General features: G+C 41.6%; 1 protein-coding gene across 2 annotated transcripts in view; it reads right to left on the reverse strand.

Moving 5' to 3' along the window:
* Positions 1–241: 241 nt before the first annotated feature.
* Positions 242–16117, reverse strand: part of LOC142665017 (uncharacterized) — a 46107-nt gene continuing 30231 nt past the window's right edge. The window contains exon 7 of one of the 2 annotated variants that reach the window (XM_075844663.1): positions 242–5005. In XM_075844663.1, coding sequence (XP_075700778.1) covers positions 4014–5005 — 992 coding nt within the window. In that variant the 3' untranslated portion in view covers positions 242–4013. Of the gene's footprint in view, positions 5009–16117 lie in introns of both variants that reach the window. The other variant, XM_075844589.1, reaches the window with a different exon arrangement.

Below are 16117 nucleotides of genomic sequence, written 5' to 3' on the forward strand. Positions count from 1 at the left end.
ACTCGAAGCATCATGGATGACTATGATGCTAGAAGTCTGGCCCCCTAAACTGTGTTTGGTATGGGAAATACGGCCGACATATGGTCCGAACACAGCCGTGTGAAGAATTCAGGGGAAAGAGGTTCTAAGGAGAAAGCGCCCCCCCCCCCTCCCCCGATTTCAACTGTATCTGCGTCTTTAAAACACAGATACAGTTAAATCCAATGGTAGAGCAGGGGGTCGTAAGGTCCCTGCTCTACCATTCAATACTCGGCACAGAAATGCGCGAGGCAGTGACTTCTTCGCGCCTCTCTGTGCCGAGCCACACAGACCGGAGGAGCTGAGGGATCTCCTCCACACATCGTTGGATCGGGGTTAGGTGAGTATGTTTTTATTAGGCACTATTGGGGCTATGTGGGGGCATTATACAGCGTGGGGGCAGCTATGGGGCATTATACTATGAGTAGACAGCTATAGGGGATTTTATACTGTGTGGAGGGCAATTATGGGGCATTATACTGTGTAAAGGGCAGTTAAAGGCGAATTATACTGTGTGGAGGGCAGCTATAGGGGCAGTGTCAGAGGGGATATTATATACAATTTTAGTGTCGGAGATATTATATACAATAGTATACAGCAGGCTCAGGGGATAAATACTACTTCAATGGCATAGCATGCAAATAGGTGGCATGGCAAGTAAAAAGGGGTGTTGCCTAAATAATCATTTATTAATCGTAATCGTGGTTACATGTTCAATTTATCTGGATTTTAATTTATATCATAAATCGCCCAGCCCTAATGTTGACCATACCAAAATTATGCCTAACCCCTTTCCGACATGCGCTGTATATATAAACTACCGGTCAAAAGTTTTAGAACACCTCAATTTTTCCAGTTTTTATTGATATTTACACAGTTTAATGTCATAAATATACTTTGAAATGAAGGCATAGAAGAAATAAACAAGTTAAGATGAATAAAAATAATGGATTAACTTTGTTTCAACAAATTAAATCTAGATTTTTGACTCTTCAGAGTTGCCACCTCTAGCTGATAAACACATTTAGACAATTGAGGCATTCTTTCTATAATTGCATTTAGATATTTTTGATACCTTCTATACTTTTGTCTTTTTTGACACAAAGGTATTTAACATTAGATATTGTTCAGAAAACTCTTCCCAACATTGGTGCAGAAGTTCCCACAAATGTGCTCTACTTGTAGGCAGGAACGGCCTTAGGGGTGTGCGATCTGTGCCATTGTGATGCACTCCAGTAGGTGTAAGGGGGCGCTGCGCTGGGTCCCTTCCCATGTTGGTTTCAGAAGTGACCGGGCCCAGCAACTCAGCAGCTGCCTTTCCATTTGGTCGCTTCTGTCATTGGCATCACTACCACTGTAGCAGCCATAGCGCATGCTAGTGGCGACACCGGGCACGAGAGTGCCCGTGCCGCCCGTCGGGACGGCCCCCCCATGGCTGGCGGCACCATTAGCAGCCGCTGCTACAAAGTTAGCGACACCACATTCAATAGTATATGCATCCTTATGACGCAGGTACTATTGAATACCATAGCAGAGCAGGGCGGTATCTCCCTGGTCTGCTATCTATTAGCACCACTGTAGTTCCCTGAAGCGGAATCCCCGTGTTGCTGGGGATTTCACTCCTAGACGGAGCGCTTGATGTCACTGTCCATATATGGAAAGTCAGCGCCGCCATCAGGGCAGTACTAGTGGTACTCCCGTCAGGGGCCAGGCCACATGGCTGAAGATACAGGGCCCATCGGGCTGTCGTCGTCTCCCCTGGGCTGTCCGCCCCTTACTCCCCCTCGCGGGCCCCCCTTCACAACGCTCATGCCCCCCTGCAGACCTGTTGTAGCTTCACGAACTGGACGAATAAGAAACCAACTTCAGCATCGTAGAGGAATAACAGAAGGGGATGATGCAGCATGAGAAGCAGAAGCTCCGTGTGGAGATTCCGCCCCCCCCCCAGACATGTCCTTCTCTACACAGCTGACTGGACCTGCAGGCTGGTGAGTGTCCCCCTCTCTCCATCCTGCTTTCTATCCCTCCTAATCCCACTTGTAGAATATATAAAGTATGTTAAAATGTTTTGTTTTGTTTTTTTCGTTTCCCTAGCGTTTTTATGCCACAATTTTCACAATCGCGTCAAAAATGGCGCAGTTTTGCCGGGATTATATAAAAATTGCAGCAAAACCGTGTGATTTGTGCCGCGATTACGATAATTGCATAAACAAAAAAGGATACAAAACATAAAAAAATAGTGCTGTTAGGCTATATTCTCACAGTGCAGTCAAATCACTTTTTTGCTGCGATTTTGGGCCCCATTCACACGAGTGTATGAGATTCACGCGGGTGAATCTGGTCCATGTGTGTTGCATTATGCTTTAGTGTGCTTTGCGAGTGGCATGCGTTATTCACGCACTCGCAAAGCACATAATTTTTTTCAATTATTATTTTCAATTGAATTGATGCGCAAATCACTCACCGCATACGCATGTGCATCCTTGTGCGGTGCTTGATTTTTACACACCCACTGACTTCAATAGGCGCGTAGGTGCGTGATAACGCACCAATATAGGACATGCAGTGAGATTCATGCAACGGACTCTCGTTGCGTGAAAAATCACGCATGTGTGAATAGCCCCATTGAAATCAATGGGTCCGTGTGCTGTGCGTTGTTTCAACACACAGCATACGGACGTGTGCAATACAAAAACTGAAATATGTGGCAAGTCCGCTGTTTTCTGCAACGTCTGAATTACCTGTCAAATATGTAAATGTTGGTGCAGATTCGTTGCGTAATTGCCCCAAATCTGCACCAACATTTGCAGCGGAAAAACTCTGCCACGTGTGAACGTGCCCTAACCTAGGTATACAAATGAAGTTTATATAAAGTTTATATTAGATTTTTTGTCATTTTGTGTCACTGTAAAATTCTCTCTCTGTCTCTTCTCATACAAAGTAACAAGTGTGAGTAGAGACAGGTAGGAGAAACACTGTTTTTCATTTTGTGATCACGGTGAATGGGTCTCACAGTGATCACATGAACGGAGACCACTGTTATTGGTCTCCGCTCATCACTCTGAAGCCTAAAGCTGTTGCTAACAGCCTTGGCTTCAGAGGCAGATTACCCGATGACCGGGAAAACCGCTCCGATGCGGCCCCCTCCCTCCCATACCACTCAGATGCGGAACTTGCTATTGAGTGCCGCATGTGAGAGGTTAAATACGATTGGAGACCACTGCTAGTACAACAGGGAAGCTCTGGTTGCCTCAGCGCTTTTCGTTGATCGAAGACTCACCTCAGTAATGGATCTTTTGGTTTCCCCAATCCATTTTCCCTTTTTTTTTAAATTACTCCCTACCCTCTACCCTCTTCTAAGTCTTGTTTTGCTCCGCTGATCGATGCGGTTGTCCACCGCTCGCTGACTTGTGCTCTCATTTTCCGGCACAATGTTATAATGTGTACATATATGAATTATATTTATATTGTTATTTCTTTTGATTTTCATTTTATCCCTGCTTTATGTATCTATCTTTATGTATATTGACTTTGTGCTACATTGTGACTTCCTTTTGCGACACTAAATGAACACAATTTCCCTTATCTCCTGTCAAACTGCCATATGACTTCAGAGAGCAGTTACTCTTCTGGCGTGTTGTTTGTTTTTTAAACAGCTGATACAACTTGACTACATAACATAAGTTGTGCTCACTTGACTAGTATGTTCAAGGCCTGAGGAAGACACTAATGCAGTGTCGAAATGCGTAGCCATATCAAGTCCTAATAAAGCGCTTATATACAATCAATACTGTGGATCTGGTTTGGTGTTAGCAGAACTATTTATGGTTTAATTTGCTCTTATTAATTATTATTCTCCCCTGTGTGGCTTTTCTGATGATCCGAAGTTTGCCTCTAGTAATAAAACATTTTCAACATGCTGAACATGAATATGGTTTCTCCCCTGTGTGACTCCTCTTGTGTACAAGATGTGTTTTTGATGTAAAACATTTCTCTCAATCTAAACATGAAAATGGCTTCTCTCCTGTGTGAATTCTCTCATGTAGAACAAGATATGATTTTCGGGCAAAACATTTTCCACATTCTGAACATGAATACGGCTTCTCTCCTGTGTGAATTCTCTCATGTAGAACAAGACTTGATTGTTGTGTAAAACATTTCCCACATTCTGAACATGAATACGGCTTCTCTCCAATGTGAATTTTCTGATGTTTAACAAAATATGATTTATATGTAAAGCACCTTCCACATTCTGAACATGAATACGGCTTCTCTCCTGTGTGAATTTTCTCATGTGTAACAAGACTTGATTTTTTTGTAAAACATTTCCCACATTCTGAACATGAATACGGCTTCTCTCCTTTGTGACTTCTCTGATGTATAACCATATATGATTTATCTCTAAAGCACTTTCCACATTCTGAACATGAATATGGCTTTTCCCCTGTGTGACGTCTCTCATGTATAGCAAGCTGTGATTTTCGTGGAAAACATTTCCCACATTCTGAACATGAATACGGCTTCTCTCCTTTGTGACTTCTCTGATGTATAACCATATATGATTTATCTGTAAAGCACTTTCCACATTCTGAACATGAATATGGCTTTTCCCCTGTGTGACGTCTCTCATGTATAGCAAGCTGTGATTTTCGTGGAAAACATTTCCCACATTCTGTACATGAATACGGCTTCTCTCGTGTATGAATTCTTCGCTTTGTAAAACGACCTGAGATTTTTGTGAACTGTTTACCATATTGAAAACTTTTACCCACTTTCTGAGCTGTACTTGTGGTAAGAATCTGTGATTGGTTAGTAGAAGGTTCCTCGTGATTAGGGAAATTATATGATCGATCTGTACTGTAAAGTCCAGGATGTACATTAAGGGTAATGAGGTTTTCTCCTGAAGACTGCTGCATGATATCTTCATCTTCTACTTTATAATTTATTGAGAACATGATGTTTCCCTCAGACTTCTTACTGGAGTTTTCTGCTAGAATTAGGATGAATTTCATTATCTTTTTTGAAACCACAAAGTAGACAGATTTATAACATTCATATTAGGCTGAAAACACACACATTCAGCTTTGATGCAGTTATTTTTTTAATCAAAGCCAGTAGTAGATTCAGCAGGAAGGAGAAGTATATGTACTTCCTTTTGAATCTACTCCAAGTTTTGGCAAAATACAAACAAAAATCAAGAACTGCCAGAAAAACTACATGTGATTTCAGCCTTTTAGAAGTTTGATAAACAATATAAAATATATCACTGATAAAGTCCGGGTTTCTGGTGTATGCCTAGTCACCACTTTTATTACATAAACCTTGACTTAATAAAACAAAAACATGTGAGCACAAGATTACCCGGCAATGAAGCCTGTCCTATCAACACATTTGGTCCTTCAATACCAATTGGTATTCACTATAATACAACAAAAAAGCGACCCTCTCATTCCGGGACAACGTTTTAAATAGGATAGTGTATATGGAGTAACATTAGCTGGAGCCCTTCAGTTGTGCCCCTCTGACGTGGATTTGCCGTTTTAGGGTCCCCTCTGTACTATCCCAAAATGGCTTCTTAGGACTACGAATCTGAGACACTCCCACTGTTCTCAGATTGGCCACAGCTGCTCATGTGAGCAGTTCTATCCAATCTGTGAACAGAGGAAGTGTCTTATACTTTGAGAAGCGCTATGGCCATTTTGAGACAACACAGAGGGGACTCTAAAACGGTGGATCAATTGCAGAGGGGCACAACTAAAGGGCACCAGGCAATATTACTCCACCCCATCACATTAATAATTTTTTCCTGATCCCGGAGGGTCACTTCAATATTTTTACTGACAATCTAACCTTAGCCACGGTCTACATTTAACAATATAATGTGACATAAGACAAACGACACATCTCAGGCTGAATTCACGGACATGACAATAAGGTCTGTATATCCTAATGTCTGTATATCCTAATCTCAATTTTATCAAACACATTTATTATGTAGTGAAATAGATAGAGTGAGGTTATCGATCAGAATCTGTATTAAAAGGTTTCCAGTACATTGTTGAATTCATTCCACTAAAGCCTGCTTCACATGGCCGTGTTCAGAATGTATGTCGGTCGCATTTCCTGGACCAAACACTGTTCAGGTAGCCGGACTTCTAGCATCATAGTTCTCTACAATGCCAGGTGTCCCTGCCTCCCTACAGTAATACTGTCCCATACTGCGATCCTGTTTTTAGTATGGTAGTCCCGCGGAGAGGCATTGACTCGAAGTATCATGGATGACTATGATGCTAGGAGTCTAGCCCCCTAAACTGTTTGGTATTGGAAATACGGCAGACATATGGTCTGAACACAGCCGTGTGAAGAATTCAGGGGAAAGAGGTTCTAAGGGGAAAGAGGTTCTAAGGGGAAAGAGGTTTCTATCAAAGTACTAAAAAGGTGGACCTAATGAAGTGGTGCAGGTTATCATCACTGAAAAGTCTTTGTATGTACAACAATTAAATGTGAAAGCTTCCTAATAATAATGGATCTGAAAGATTACCACGAATATTTAAAAAAAAACAAAAAAACACATCGTTAAAGCCACTATAAAAGCTCAAAGGAAACCTACCAGAAGATATGTTCCAAAAAAGCTATATAGTGTACAGTAGATTATAGTGGGGATCTAAATTCTTGATATTGCATCCTAAGGTTGTACAACGGAAATATCCTAAAGACAATATGTCCCCTTGTGTGCAGAGTTGTCATGAATACCTTGTGTGTTTTCTAATAGTTGCTCAATTCTTGTCGCCGGCCTCATATTAAATATAGCACTATAATGAGGATCTTTCTTCTCAGCTGTTATTAGGAGATTTGTAATGGCTGAACCGAATAGATTACAAAGTACAAATAATATTACCAAAATGTATGTGTTTTTTTCTATTCATGTTGACTAGGGCTAGGCAATTAATAAAAAAAAACACAACAAAATTGAAATTCAGCGCAATTGACCGACGTCACCTTGCGAATTTCATTTTTGTTTCCCCCCGATTTCAACTGTATCTGCGTCTTTAGGACACAGATACAGTTAAATCCAATGGTAGAGCAGGGGGTCGTAAGGTCCCTGCTCCATGATTCACTACTCGGCGCAGAAATGCGTGAGGCAGTGACGTCTTCGCGCCTCTCTGTGCCAAGCCACACAGACCGGAGGAGCAAAGGGATCTCCTCCACACGTCGTTGGTTCGGGGTTAGGGGAGTATGTTTTTATTAGACACTATTGGGGCTATGTGGGGGCAGCTATACGGCATTATACTAGGAGGAGACCGCTATAGGGGATTTTATACTGTGTGGAGGGCATTTATAAGGGCATTTTACTATGTGGGGGCAGTGTCAGGGGGGATATTATATACAATTGTAGTGTCAGGGGGATATTATATACAATAGTATACAGCAGGCTCAGGGGATAAATACTACTTCAATGGCATAGCATGCAAATAGGGAGCATGGCAAGTAAAAAAGGGGTGTAGCCTGAATAATAGTTTATTAATCGTAATCGAGGTTATGTTCAATTTATCGTGATTTTGATTTGTCATAAATCGCCCAGCCCTAATGTTGATTATAACAAAATTCTGCTTAACCTCTTTCCGACATGCGCTGTATATATAAACTACCAGTCAAAAGTTTAAGAACGCCTCAATTTTTCCAGTTTTTATTGATATTTACACAGTTTAATGTCATAAATGTACTTTGAAATGAAGGCATAGAAGAAATAAACAAGTTAAGATGAATAAAAATAATGGATTAACTTTGTTTCAACAAATTAAATCTAGATTTTTGACTCTTTTGCCATCTCTAGCTGATATAACAGCTTTACACAATTGAGGAATTCTTTCTATAATTGCATTTAGATATTTTTCATACCTTCTATACTTTTGTCTTTTTTGACACAAAGGTATTTAACATTAGATATTGTTCAGAAAACTCTTCCCAACATTGGTGCAGAAGTTCCCACAAATGTGCTTTACTTGTAGGCAGGGACGGCCTTAGGGGTGTGCGACCTGTGCCATTGTGATGCACTCCAGTAGGTGTAAAGGGGCGCTGCGCTGGGTCCCTTCCCCTGCTGGTTTCAGAAGTGCCCAGGCCCAGAAACTCAGCAGCTGCCTTTCCATTTGGTCGCTTCTGTCATTGGCATTGCTACCACTGTAGCAGCCATAGCGCATGCTAGCGGCGACACTGGGCACGAGAGCGCTGTGGCTGCTACAGAGTTAGCGACACCACATTCAATAGAATATGCGTCCTTAAGACGCAGGTACTATTGAATACCATAGCAGAGCAGGGAGGTATCTCCCTGCTCTGCTATCTATTAGCACCACTGCACCGTGTTGCCGGGGATTCCGCTCCTAGACGGAGCGCTTGATGTCACTGTCCATATATGGAGAGTCAGGGCCGCCATCAGGGAAGTACTAGTGGTACTCCTGTCAGGGACCCGGCCACATGGCTGAAGAAAAGGGGCCCGTCGGGCTGTCGTCATCTCCCCTGGACTGTCGGCCCCCCACTCCCCCTCGCGGGCCCCCCTTCACAATGCTCACCCCCCCCCCCTGCAGACCTGTTGTAACTTCACAAACTGGACGGATAAGAAACCAACTTCAGCATCGTAGAGGAATAACAGAAGGGGAAGATGCAGCATGAGAAGCAGAAGCCCTGTGTGGAGATTCCGCCCCCATGACACGTCATCCTCTACACAGCTAACTGGACCTGCAGGCTGGTGAGTGTCTCCCTCTCTCCATCCTGCTTCCCATCCCTCCTAACCCCACGTGTAGAATATATAAATTATGTTAAAAGGTTTTTGTTTTTTTTCGTTTCCCTAGCGTTTTTTTGCCGCAATTTTCGCAATCGCGGCAAAAATTGCGAAGTTTTGCCGCGATTATATAAAAATCGCAGCAAAACCATGTGATTTGTGCCGCGATTACGATAATTGCATAAACAAAAAAAGATACAAAACAGTAAAAAATAGTGCTGTTAGGCTATATTCTCACAGTGCAGTCAAATCACTTTTTTGCTGCGATTTTGGGCCTCATTCACACGAGCGTATCAGATTCACGCGGGTGAATCTCGTCCATGTGTGTTGCATTATGCATCAGTGTGCTTTGCGAGTGGCATGCGTTATCCACGCACTCGCAAAGCACATCATTTTTTAAAAATTATTATTTTCAATTAAATTGATGCGCAAATCACTCACCGCACACGCATGTGCATCCTTGTGCGGTGTGTGATTTTCACCCACCCACTGACTTCGATGGGCACGTAGGTGCGTGATAACGCACCAATATAGGACATGCAGTGAGTTTCACGCAACGGACTCTCGTTGCGTTAAAAATCACGCATGTGTGAATGGCCCCATTGAAATCAATGGGTCCGTGTGCTGTGCGTTGTTTCAACACACAGCACGCGGACGTGATTCACGCTCGTGTGAATGAGGCCTAATTCAGACAGGCAATGGAAGTGAACAATGAAATGTGTATCCAGCACTCTGCATAAAAGTTAATGGTTTATTCGGTCATTTTAAAAGAGAAAGATTAAAACAAAAATCCCGGTACCACGCTTACGTGTTTCAGACCGCTAGTGTCCTTAGTCATAGCTTGGTGCTCAACTTATGTGTTTACATTTTAATACCATATAACCTAGGTCAGGTGACATCCTGTGGGTGGGCTTTAGAAATTAACAGTTTCATGAATGGCTTTAGTTGTGTTGTGTAACATCAATATATATTCTTTCTAAAGCATTATTACATACTTAGTACAAGACACAGTGAGTCCGACATGCATCACTAAGATTTTTTGACAGAAATTGTAAAAGTATTTTGAATAGTTAGAAAGACATAGATATCAGACAATTCTGCCAAGTGCTCAGGTGTGTTAACACTGACGTAATCTAGGGGGAGTGAGAAGCCCGCTGCCTAGGTCTTTAACCCCTTAAGGACGCAGCCTAGTTTGGGCCTTAAGGCTCAGAGCCCATTTTTCAAATCTGACATATTTCACTTTATGTGGTAATAACGTCGGAATGCTTAAACCTATCCAAGCGATTCTGAGATTGTTTTCTCGTGACACTTTGGGCTTCATGTTCGTGGTAAAATTTGGTCGATATATTCAGTCTTTATTTGTGAAAAATTGCAAAATTTAGAGAAAATTTACAAAAAATAGCATTTTTCAGAATTTAAATGCATCTGCTTGAAAAACAGACGGTTATACCACCCAAAATAGTTACTAGTTCACATTTCCCATATGTCTACTTTAGATTGGCATCGTTTTTTGAACATTCTTTTATTTTTCTTGGACGTTACAAGGCTTAGAACATAAACAGAAATTTCTCATATTCTTAAGAAAATTTCAAAAGCCTTTTTTTGAAGGTGCCAGTTCAGTTCTGAAGTGGATTTGAGGGGCCTATGTATTAGAAACCCCCATAAAACACCCCATTTTAAAAACTAGACCCCTCAAAGTATTCAAAACAGCATATAGAAAGTTTTTTAACCCTTCAGGCATTTCACAGGAATTAAAGCAAAGTGGAAATTAAATTTGCAAATTTCATTTTTTCTGCTGAATTTCAATTTTATTCAATTTTTTTTTAGTAACAGAGAAGGTTTTACCAGAGAAACACTACTAAATATGTATTGTCCAGATTCTGCAGTTTTTAGAAATGTCCCACATGTGGCTCTAGTGCGCTCGTGGACTAAAACACAAGCCCTAGAAGCAAAGAAGCACCTAGTGCATTTTGAGGCCTCTTTTTTATTAGAATATATTTTAGGCAGCATGCCAGGTTTGAAGAGGCGTTGAGGTATCAAAACAATGGAAACCCACCAGAAGTGACCCCATTTTGGAAATTACACCCCTCAAGGAATTCATTTATGGTTTTTGTTATCATTTTGACCGCACAGTTTTTTCACAGCACCTATTTGAATTGGGCTGTGAAATGAAAAAAATTATATTTTTTCCAATAAGATGTCATTTTTGATCAAAATTTCTTATTTTCACAGGGAACAACATACCCCATTTTGTTGCCCAATTTGTCCTTAGTGCGGCAATACCCCATTTGTGGTGATAAACTGCCGTTTGGGCCCATGGGAGGGCTCAGACGGAAAGGAGCGCTATGTGTTTGTTGGAGTCCAGATTTTGCTGGATTGGTTTTCGGGTGCCATGTTGCATTTGCAGAGCCCCAGAGGTATCAAAGCAATGGAAACCCACCAGAAGTGACCCCATTTTGGAAACTACACCCCTCAAGGAATTCATTTATGGTTTTTGTTATCATTTTGACCGCACAGTTTTTTCACAGCACCTATTTGAATTGGGCTGTGAAATGAAAAAAATGATATTTTTTCCAATAAGATGTCATTTTTGATCAAAATTTCTTATTTTCACAAGGAACAACATACCCCATTTTGTTGCCCAATTTGTCCTTAGTGCGGCAATACCCCATTTGTGGTGATAAACTGCCCTTTGGGCCCATGGGAGGGCTCAGAAGGAAAGGACCACCATTTGGCCTACTGGAGCTTTTCTGGTGCTAAGTCATGTGTGCAGAAGCCCCTGAGGTACCAGTACAGTTGAAACCCCCGAGAAGTGACCCCATTTTAAAAACTACACCCCTTAAGACATTCATCTAGAGGTGTAGTGAGCATTTTGACCCCACAGGTACTGTGTAAAAGATAATGCGCAGCAGATGGTGCAGTGTGAGATTTGCAATTTTATATATGTATATGCCATTTCAGTGTCCAATATAGTGTGCCCAGCATGCGCCACCGGAGATATACACCCCTTAAATTGTAATGTGGGTTCTCCTGGGTACGACAATACCCTACATGTGGCTGTTATCAGCTGCCTGGGCATACGGCAGGGCTCAGAAGGGAAAGATGAGGGGAGTAAGCTGTGCGGAGTGCATCAGGGTAAATTGAAAATCAAGGGATGTATGATACATTTTAAAACAATCTTTTATACAGAGCCCTGGTTTTTCGGGACACGTGTCACATTGGTATATTGTGTTCTTCCTTATCCCCCTCTTATAGCAGACTCTGCACCTCTTTTGACTCTTTCCCTTTCCACCGGTTTGGGGACCTTCTCCTGGAAAGTGTTGCCCTGGTACGATGCGCCCCCCCTTCCTGGTCCCTAAAGATTAGATCTTGAAATTCCAGGAAAGTTCCCCTCTGGCCTGCACATCGACGTAGCACATACGCATTGTACAAAGCCATCTGTATGATGTGCCCGGCCAGCTTCTTATACTACACCGCATGGCGCTGTAGGGCTTCAGGACTTGATTTGACAAGTCCATCCCTCCCATGTACCTATTGTAGTCCAGGATGCAGTCTAGTTTGGGGGTGGCCTTTCCTTCATATATCCTAAACCTGTAGGTATACCCTGATGCACTCTCGCACAGCTTATACATCTTCACGCCATACCTTGCCCTCTTACCCGGCAGGTACTGGCGGAATTGAACCCTCCCTTTAAAATGTACCAGGGACTCATCAATAGAAAAACACTTCTCGGGGGTGTATGCTTGGGAAAACCGGGCACTGGAACGGTCTAATAGGGGTCTCCGTTTATACAAACGGTCAAAACTGGGGTCATCTCGGAGTGGGCACGGCTCATTATCAGTATAATGTAAGAAGCGAAGTATTGCCTCATTTATTTATTTTTTTAGGTTCCAGTTCATTTCTGAAGTTGCTTTGAGGGGACTATATATTAGAAACCCCTATCAAACACCCCATTTTAGAAACTAGACCCCTCAAAGTATTCACAACAGCATTTAGAAAGTTTATGAACCCTTTAGGTGTTTCACAGAAATTTAGAGCAAAGTAGAGGTGAAATTTACTCTTTTTATACCATTTTTTTTATAACACAAAAGGATTTATCAGAGAAACGCAACTCAATACTTATTGCCCAGATTCTGCAGTTTAGAGAAATATCCCACATGTTGCCCTCGGGCGGTAATGGACTGAAGCACCGGCCTCCGAAGCAAAGGAGCACCTAGCGGATTTTGAGCCCTCTTTTTTATTAGGCACCATGTCCGGTTTGAAGAGGTCTTGTGGTGCCAAAACATTGGAAACCCCCCAAAAGTGACCCCAATTTGGAAACTAGACCCCTTGAGGAATCCATTGTAGTTTTCTTGGGGTGCATGCGGCTTTTTGATCAGTTTTTATTCCATTTTTAGGTGGCGTGGTGACTAATAAACAGCAATTCTACTATTGTTTTTGTATACTTTTTTTTTTACAGCGTTCACCGTGCGCTATAAATGACATATTCACTTTATTCTGCGGGGCGATACGATTACGGCGATACCAGATGTTTATAGGTTTTTTTTATGTCTTATGGCGTTTGCACAATAAAATAAGTTTTGTAAACAATCATTCACTTTTTGTGTTACCTTATTCTAAGAGCCATAACTGTTTTATTTTTCAATCAATAAAGCCGTGCGAGGACTTATTTTTTGCGTAACGAACTGTATTTTCCATCAGTACCATTTTTAGGTACATGCGACTTTTTGATCTCTTTTTATTCCATTTTTTGGGAGGTGAAGTGACCAAACAATTGTGATTGTGGTACGGTTTATTAATATTTTTTTTTACGGCGTTCACCGTGCGGGATAAATAACAAAATAATTTTGTAGTTCAGGCCGTTACGGACGCGGCGATACCAATTATGTATAGTTTATTTGTTTGTTTATATATTTTTATTAATAATAAAGGCCTGATAAGGGAAAAAGTGGGACTTTTACTTTTATTACTTTTAAAACTTTTATTTTCTTATTTTTACACATCTTTTTTTAACTTTTTTTTTACTTTATTACTTTGTCCCACTAGGGGACATGAGGGCAGGAGGCCCTGATCGCTATTCTAATACACTGCACTACATGCGTAGTGCAGTGTATTAGAACTGTCAGCTACTCACTGACAGCAAGCATAGTGGGTCCTGACGTTGTCAGGACCCACTAGGCTTCCGTCTATGGCATAGCCGGAAGCCATTGTTTGGTGTCCGGTTGCCATAGTCACCATCGCCGGCCGCTATCGCGTAGCAGGCCGGCGATGGCAGCTTAACCCCTAAAAAGCCGCGATCTCTATAGAACGCGGCTTTTAAGGGGTTAATCAGCGGGGACACAGCGATCGGTCCCCGCTGTAGGAGCTGTGACAGCTGCTGTACGAGACAGCAGCGTCACAGCTCCTGTATGTGTCGGGAGGACGGCCAAAACGGCCGTTACTCCCGAGACGTACTATTACGGCATGGAGCGCGAACGATACAGCTGCCATGACGTAATAGTACGTCAAGGAGCGGGAAGGGGTTAATTGGAAAAGTTGCTTGTTGAATAAAAGAGGTTATCAGTAATATATTCACCAATAGAATCTAATTGCTGAAATATTAAATTTTTGTCATTTATATCTTTTTGTTTGAATAAAGTAATACATTTCTATTCATGTTAATCTGTTGGGCATATTATTGCATCCATGGTGCTGGAGGACAGCTCAACTCAGAATAACTGAAAAGTGATGCTGCCTGGTGCTGAAGGACAGCTCCCCTTAAAATAGACCAGCATGCAGTCGCTTGAAAGAACAACCAGGATATAGGTTGTCTTATATTAGGGACTGATTTCATCATTTGTACAATTATATATTATTTTTCCACTTATATATTACATTGTCTTACATAGTGAACACCTCATTTTATTTTGAACGTGGCTAATTATTACCTACGTATTATGTTGTATTCTGGCATGAAAACCACATATAAAATGTGGCAATCAGAACTGTCCATACATGTGAAAGCTCATGAAGAATATGTGTGTTAGTCTAAACATGATATTTATAAACTCACTATATGGTATCATAAGTACCTGTTAGTGCTTAATTTACACCTGTTTGAACATTCAATAGATTATTTTTTGCCTTAATAATTTGAATTTGTGTAAATTGAATTAAGTTCGATTAATAAATGTACATGAGATCGTTTCTGTAGTTCATTCCTTGTGGGAAGCGGGTGTCCAATTTTAAAATCCATAATGCCTCTCTATTTAAAAGGAGCTTTCTCCACTCTTCACCTCTTTTTGGATGATATACTCTTTCCAAACCGCTGATGTTGCGTTGGTGTAGTTCTATAAAATGTTTAGCTGCTCCTGATACATTCGTTTTATTTGGATTTTTTATGTCTGCCAGATGTTCCGCCACCCTTTTCTTTAGTGGTCTAATTGTGCAACCCACATATTGTACATTACATTTGTCGCAATGTAGGACATATACTACGTGGGTAGTGTTACAATTTATTTGAGATTTTATAGAGAAAGATGTTGTTAGATGAGGAAATTAAAACAGAAGTATTTGACATTATGGTACACATAGTACATCTTGTACCACCACATTTGTATGAACCAGTGCATGTCAGCCATGTACTTTTATTTTGGGCAATTTTGAGAAAAATTGCTGGGGGAAATCCACAATAGGAAATCATATTTCCCCCAGCATTTTTCAAAAAATTGCCCAAAACACACAAGCTATGACTAAGGACCCTAGTGGTCTGAAACGCATAAGCGTGGTCCTGGGATTTTTGTTTTAATCTTTCGGTTTTAAAATGACCGAATAAACCATTAACTTTTATACAGAGTGCTAGATTCACCTTTCATTGTTCACTTCCATTGCCTTGTATACCTGCTGTCGACACAGGACTTTGTTGGGGGTATTTTCAAGCACCTGCAGCATCTGGACAAAATAAACATGTACCAACTAACGCATCGGAAACGCGGTGAGCGAACTTCCTGTAATATATTTCTCCTAATTCAGACAGCCGTGTTTGGTCCGTGATATATGGAGCGTGTATCGGCCGTATTTCCCAGGCCGACCACAATTCGGGGAGCCGGACATGGTTATCAATGCTGCTAGGCGTCCCTGCCTCTCTGCGGGAACACTCCCCTGTAATGATGCTTTCAGTACGGGACCAGGGACAGTATTCCCACGGGAAGGGAGGGACTCCTATGATTATAGAGAACTGTGATGCTAGAAACCAGACTCCCTGAACTGTGGTCGATCCGGGAAATATGGCCGATACACGGTCCGTATATCACAGACGGAACATGGACGTCTGAATGAGGCCAC

This window comes from Rhinoderma darwinii, chromosome 1 (genome assembly GCF_050947455.1).
Source record: "Rhinoderma darwinii isolate aRhiDar2 chromosome 1, aRhiDar2.hap1, whole genome shotgun sequence".
NCBI lineage: Eukaryota > Metazoa > Chordata > Amphibia > Anura > Rhinodermatidae > Rhinoderma > Rhinoderma darwinii.